Source organism: Poromitra crassiceps (genome assembly GCF_964638095.1).
Source record: "Poromitra crassiceps genome assembly, chromosome: 3".
NCBI lineage: Eukaryota > Metazoa > Chordata > Actinopteri > Beryciformes > Melamphaidae > Poromitra > Poromitra crassiceps.
Window position 1 is genome coordinate 95,284,935 of NC_139625.1, and position 7,611 is coordinate 95,292,545.

Below are 7,611 nucleotides of genomic sequence, written 5' to 3' on the forward strand. Positions count from 1 at the left end.
CGGAAGTATAGCCAATCCATATGTTTACAAACATGCTGATTCATCCTATAGCCTACATTACCTTCAAGTTAGGGCTGAGCATGTAGGCAGTGCTTCTGGTTCTGATTCTGCTGATATTGCTGGCAGCAACAGATCTGTTGATGAAAAAATTTCAACAAAACTTCCCTTTTCCTTTTTTATTTATCTGCACCAGAGAAGCGTTGCTTCATCTTTTTGTATTTGGCAGCAGCTGGAGCAGTGGCCAGAAAATAAGCTCAAAGACAAAGAGTCATTACTTTGATAGAGGTGACATAGCCCACTGCCACACAGGCTGACTGAGCAGAGGTGTGGCCATCACTCCAGATTGAAATAATTTCTACAGCAACAAAAATGTCTGTTTATTTTAAATGGATGAAAACAGATTAATATTGGCTTAGAACATCGAATCTAACTAAATTAGGTCAAGCAGCCATAGAACAGATTGATTTAAGGCAAATATCAAGAAAAGTACAAACGGGGCACGGTGGCGCAGTGGTAGCGCTGTCGCCTCACAGCTAGAAGGTCCTGGGTTCGATTCCCACCTGGGACGCTGTGCGGGCCGAAGGAGTGCGTGCCCGTCCGCATGTCCTCGAGTGCCCACCGCCCGGGTGGGGTCGTTTCTGTGTGGAGTTTGCATGTTCTCCCCGTGCCTCCTTCGGGTTTCCTTCATATACTGTAGGAACCCCTCACCAAAACATGCAATATCCTGGTTGCTGAAGTGGTGCCTCCTCTGGTCGTTCGGGGCGCCTGTTCGGAGGGAGGGGAACTGGTTGGAATAGCGTGATTCTCCCACGTGCTATGTCCTACCGGTGAAGCTTCCCCTGTCAGGAGAAAAGAAGCGGCTGGCTACTGCCCATGCCTCAGAGCTTTCACATATAAGCTGTTTGGTCCGCTTTAAACGCGACAGAGTTCGTTTCCTCGGATAGCATGTGAAAGCGCAAACAAACTCTGGGGCGGAACAAACAAGCGAACTCTGGTTAGCTTGAAAATGTGGGTCTCGGTTCGCTTGCCAGTGAACCCTGGCGTGGTTCGTTTGTTGTGTGAAAGTGAACCAGACTAAACACAAGAGCGCCAGTGCATCTCATGCACTCATGCAGTGCATCATGAGTAGTTGACGAAGAAGGGAGCAAAACAAACACTGCGGCGCGCACACGTGTACAGTACCTGCGCGCCGCGTGCCGTACGCTGTCATAACAACAACACATCATTTCTCAACAGCTGGCTTACCTTCTCCTTCGGTAGGAGGCTACTCATCTCATCTGCAGAATGAAATGTTCAACAGCTTACTGCCTCATCTGCTGCTCATATTGGGCACATTCTTGTAAAATATGTATTTGATAGTAACACTAAATCAAATCCCAATATTACAGGTGTTGCTCCAAATTGCTCTGTGAAAGCGAACCGGACTAAATTAAAATTGCAACAATGTTGCAACTTCACCTGCCTGAATCGCACAGAGTCCACCACCTTATATGTGAAAGCGACCTAAAATGTGCACTAATGGGGGATAAAAATGGGATAAAAAAATCTGGGCGGAAAAAATATATATACATATATATCAAAAGAAAAAGTACAAAGAAATATTATATCAATATTATATCAATATTAGAAATATTGATTGATGGATTTCAGACAGTAACATTTTGGAGATAGAAAATAAGCAGACATAAACATATATTTTTCAAATGAAAGCCTTCATGTTGTAATCCTTCAGAAGCAAAGTAGCCTGATATAAGATAGTTTTAGCCTTATCCTCACTCAAATCAACTCATTTTCATTCCCTTTCTCCTCAGAGGAACACTTTGTGGATAAACACCGGGTTGAGCTGGTCCAGAGAGTCACCATGGTCCCATCAATCTTGGATAAACTCCTGAAGGAGAACGTTATCACACAAGAAGGCTACAAGAATGTCAGAGCCAAACCTACCACTCCGGAGCAGATGCGGGAAATCTATGACTTACTGCATGCCAGTGGAGATAGAGGCAAAGATATCTTCTATGATATTCTTAAGAAAGAGGAGAAGTTTCTTGCAGATGGCCTTGAGAAACCTAAGAATCAAGAAAATGGTAAGTTGGACAGTGATTAACAGAAGAACATCAAAGAGCAAGAAGTACTTAATTGGGTGGAATATATGGGCAGAAATAGGTGTCACTATAAAGTGAAATTTAATTATTTATATTTGAATTTTAATTGCATTAAAAACTGGATTTGAATCAGATCATTTGAATTTGTATTGTTTAACTTGCAAATTTAATCGAAAAACTGAACTGAAACTTTATTGTTGTTCAACTTAGTCCGTTGCCATTCTTCCTTGTGCAAATGATCAATATTGGTCAACATTTCTGATTCCCACAGATTCAATAATGGTTCAAATATATTTTCCAGCTGTGTTGGGGACTGTCAGTTTCTTTGGTTTTGGTTCAGGTTTACAGAGGTTTCAGGTTAAATCTGGCACTTCAGTAGCTCTGAGCCTGAGCTCTAGGCTCTTTTAACTCACTGATGGAACACATTGAAGTGTGTCTTGCAGTCTCTTCTTGTTTGTAGCAGAGCGATCTTCTGTAGCAGCTTATGACAGTCCAGAGTGTCAAAAAGTAGAAGTTGTGAAGCTAACAGGAAGGATAGGCTGTTTGGTGTCAGCACATCTTAAAGAGTGTGCTGGGTTCATATTAGTTTAATCTCTTACTGCAGGGCAGTTTTCATTTAAAAGTTTGTTAGTTTGTTAGAGTAGTGAAAGTATTTGGGAGACAGGTACACGCTTGGGTTTATCTATATGGGTGTATTTATTTCAGAGAAAACAAAAAATAAACCTAAACTTAGGAACTTTATGAAATCAGACGAAAGACGATTATAGATAATTGAATATTAAATATATTTAATATAAACACGTGATCGCAATTATAATCATCGGCACAGCACTATTCCCCAGTAGGTGAATTCTCACATCGGCCTCTAGGTGGGGTGCAGGGTCAGCCAGGTAGTTCAGTGCCTCTGCAGCAGGTCGGGGTTAGGTATCGTGACAAAAACTGATAACAGTTGTGCACAATATAACAATAATACCTGACAGTACCGTCTACAAGACAAGTGTAATGCAGCCGTGTACATGTTGCATCATAACTTTATCCATAACCCCAGTAAAGAAGGTCCAGGTAGCCTGGGTACCTGACAAATCTGCAAGCTCATGTTTGATTTGCTCTAGTGAATTGGTCTGGTGATGCCAGGCTAGTCCTCAGGGATATATATCAGGGCTTTTATACAATCACAATGCATATGCATTGTCTGAATAGTTTCGCCCGAAGTCGTTTACATACATGAACATAATCAGCAGTAAGTGAGAAGTTCAGCTAGCTGCTTGGTTAACATAGAAGTTGCCAATGGAACCAGCTAGCAGAGCTTTGTGGGAATCACCACAGTGTGAATGTGTCTTTAAGGAATCTGATCGGTTGCATGAAACTCATGCTTGAGTAATAATAATGTATTCTACAGCAGCTACCTTATACCTCACACCCAGTCAGGACCTGCTTGTCCACCCACCAGTACTGAGCTGAATAGATTTGATGGAGTTCGGAATGTGTAAATTATCTGGAAATGTTTGCATGACTATTTACTCACGTTTGTTCTTTATTCATTCAGAAACGCATGCTGATGTATGCCAACGTCAACACAAATCCAACATGAAGGAGAAGTTTCAGTGTGTGTTTGAGGGGATTGCTAAAGCAGGAAAGTCAACAGTTATGAATCAGTTCTTCACAGAGCATTACCTCACAGAGGGAGGGAGTGGAGAGGTCAATGATGAACATGAGATCAGACTGATTGAAGCAGCATCCAGAAACCAGAGACCAGAAACACCAATCAGATATGAAGACATCTTTAAACCCTTACCTGGAAGAGTTAAACAAACCAGAACAGTGATGACAATGGGAGTGGCTGGCATTGGGAAAACAGTCTTAACACAAAAGTTCACTCTGGACTGGGCTGAAGAGAAAGCCAACCAGGATATACCGTTCATATTTCCATTCACTTTCCGAGAGCTGAATCTGCTGAAAGAGAAAAAGTTTAGCTTGGTGGAACTTCTTCATCGCTTCTTTCCTATGACCAAAGAAGCAGGAATCTGCTGGTTTGACAAGGTTGGGTTCATCTTTGACGGTCTGGATGAGTGTCGACTTCCTCTAGACTTCCAAAACAACGAGATCCTGACTGATGTTAAAGAGTCAACCTCAGTGGATGTGCTGCTGACAAACCTCATCAAGGGGAACTTGCTTCCCGCTGCTCACCTCTGGATTACCACACGACCTGCAGCAGCCAATCGGATCGATCCTGAGTGCATTGACGTGGTGACAGAGATGAGAGGCTTCACTGACCCACAAAAGGATGAGTACTTCAGGAAGAGATTCAGAGATGAGGGGCAGGCCAACAGAATAATCTCCCACATCAAGACTTCACGAACCCTTCACATCATGTGCCACATCCCAGTCTTCTGCTGGATCACTGCTACAGTTCTGGAGTCTGTGTTGAAAACCAGTGAGAGAGGAGACCTGCCCAAGACCCTGACTGAGATGTACATCCAATTACTGGTGGTTCAATCCAAACGGCAGAACGTCAAGGATCATGGGAGATCTGAGACAGATTCACACTGGACTGCATGGACCAATAAGATGATTCTCTCTCTGGGAAAACTGGCTTTTGAGCAGCTGGAGAAAGGCAACCTGATCTTCTATGAAGAAGACCTGAAAGTGTGTGGCATTGATATCACAGCAGCCTCAGTGTACTCAGGAGTTTTCACACAGATCTTCAGAGAGGAGTGTGGGCTGTACGAGTACAAGATGTTCTGCTTTGTGCATCTGAGCATTCAGGAGTTTCTAGCTGCTGTCTACATCTTCCACTGTCACACAAACCAGGATGAGGAGGCACTGGACACATTCCTGGGAGAAGATAGAAGAGATAGAAAAGACTATAGATCTGAAAACAGTAAAACATCCCTGGATGACTTCCTGAGGAAAGCCATGTACAAATCCATGAAGAGTAATAATGGCCACCTGGACCTCTTTGTCCGCTTCCTTCACGGCCTCTCACTGGAGTCCAGCCAGAGACTCTTACAAGGCCTGCTCGGTCAGACAAACAGCCGACCAGAAAGCATCCAGAGAGCCATCAGCAACCTGAAGGCGATGGAAACTGATAATGATACCTCTCCTGACAGACGCATCAACATATTCCACTGTTTGATGGAGATGAACGACCAGTCAGTACATCAGGAGATCCTACAGTTCCTGAAGTCAGAGAACAGATCAGAGAAGAAACTCTCTGTAATCCACTGCTCAGCCTTGGGCTACATGCTGCAGATGTCAGAGGAGGTTCTAGATGTGTTGGACCTGAAGGCCTACAACACAACAGTGTGGGGACGAAGCAGACTGGTCCCAGCTGTGAGGAACTGCAGGACGGCTCGGTTAGTCCTGATGTGAATACCAACAGTATAGAACAGTGTAGAGCCACTATTACAGGAACACTCCAAAGACTGCAAACCGTTTTGCAGGCATTCATTTAGTCTGACCGTTATTGAGAGCTCATTTGAGTAAAATTGTGGACCAGTGATGGACATTTGAGTGTTCCTGTAACTGTTGTTCTATAGTGGTACACAGTGTTGTGACACATTACAAAGTAAAGTATCACTGTAATCACAACTCATGTCAGAAATATCAAAAGTACAGAGAGCCATGAACAAGCCGACAATGTGGGAAATATCCCTTGGAAAGTTAGAATGTAATGCTGCAGGCCACTGGTTCCCAACCTTTTTTGGCTTATTACCCCGCTTTGACGTCACAAAACGATAGATTTAAAAGTAATCTCTAGTTTTATGACTTCAGCGAGGCCCTTTTAGACTTCGCTATTGGATTGAATCCGTCACATGAGTAGGACTGCTGAAGACTTTTCATTGGCGCCATATCATGGCCACCCCTATCTACTCGGCTATCCTCTATATAAGGGCGGTGCACCCATTCATCTGCTCCCATAGAAAAAATCCTAACTTCTGTGGAGCAGAGAGCCCAGACCTGAAAGGGCCTCGCTGAAATAATAAAACTAGAGATTACTTTTAAATCTACAATTTTGTTTCCTTCAGCTCAGCCTTTACAGGCTTCGCTATTTGATGAGGGCAGAGCTTGATGTGGTCAATGCTCACTGCGACACTAGATCACAGTGGCCGACATCAGTCCATATTACCCTGGGGTATGACGCAATATGAGGCTTATGTAAGGCCACGCCTTCACCTAAGACGGGCGCATGTTTATGGGCATGTAAAAGATGAAAAAACTATTTTTTTCATGAAATAGACTTTAAATCCCCCTAGTGGAAAACTGAAACAGCCGACTTGTGGTCCCTAGCGCCAGGAAGTGTCACAAATGTCAATTTTCTCAAAAGATTCTCACACCATGCCGATATACAACCAACCTTACTGCAGGGAAGCACCTCGTGCAACCCTGAGACCTAAGGCTGGCAACGGGGCACTCCCGCCGGGATAACGAGTGGCTAAGGCAGTACTGCCTGGCGGCTGACAACACAGCGTGCATAAAGGGCGCGCTGGCCACATCAAGGCTATAGAACCTAACAGTCACGCCGTCATGGCCACAAGTTCAACTCCAGCCCCAGGAAGGTGGTCACCTGAGTCGGGGCGAGGCAGTGGGGGAGAAAGCGGGGGAAGAACAGTGAGAGAAGCGATGCTCGCAGCTGTATGACCCAGGCTTCCACAGACACTGTACATAGTGGGGCAAAGTCTTCCTGGGAGCCCCAGACCGGAGTCGGGCACTGGGCACAGACTGCGGTGGGCTTTCGCCGGCCGGGGGCACTCTAAAGGTGAGAACCTCTTGGTAGCTCTGCACTGAAGTCGGGCACTGGGCACAGACGACAGTGGTCTCGCTTTTCCCCCCTCCCCCAAGGAAAGAAACTAGGTGCAACCCGGAGCCCCGGTCACACTCGCGGATGCCTGCCTAGGCTGCTGCGGGGGCCCGCCCTGCCGCACTTGGTTGCGGCATCGCTGCTGCTGCTGCAGCCGGAGTGGGTGTAGTAGTAGTAGTTTATTTCACACAATGTAAAATCCACATAAAAAAGCTTCAAATGAAGACAGTTTACATACATTAACACATCTGCCGAGGATTAAGTACACAATAAAGCCAAAGGCTTATTTCCATTGTGATCCTCTTGGGGTGCGCTGCTTGGGGAAGGGGGATGGGGGGAGGATGCCAAGACTAGCAGGTCCAACAAATGCTACAATACACTATTAACAATTTTACACGTACAAATGACATAAAGACAGCATTTCAAAACAAAAAGTAATTAATTCACTTCACAGCATTCCAATACAATAATTAATTTACATAATATGCAAAACAAAAACAAAAAAAAGATACAGCATAACTCGACACAATACAGGTTGCACCAGATCCCTACTCTGACAGACCATATGCTAGCCACTTCTTTGTGGCCCGTCTAAAACGTCCCTCCTCTTCGATAAGCTTCAGAGTAAAAGCTGCGCGGGGCCGAAATCTCGGCCCGAGCCCTCCCCGGCCCGTGACATGCAGGACCGTGCCCTACCCGGCCCGGATG

General features: G+C 44.9%; 1 protein-coding gene across 1 annotated transcript; it reads left to right on the forward strand.

Annotated features, from left to right (window-relative positions):
• Window positions 1-3,689: 3,689 nt before the first annotated feature.
• LOC310773379 (NLR family CARD domain-containing protein 3-like) lies at window positions 3,690-5,474 on the forward strand (the record flags this gene model as incomplete). The annotated part of the gene is made up of 1 exon (XM_083633246.1): window positions 3,690-5,474. The coding sequence occupies one exon, from the start codon at window positions 3,690-3,692 to the stop codon at window positions 5,472-5,474; it is 1,785 nt and encodes a 594-aa protein (XP_083489372.1).
• Between the last annotated feature and the right edge of the window lie 2,137 nt (window positions 5,475-7,611).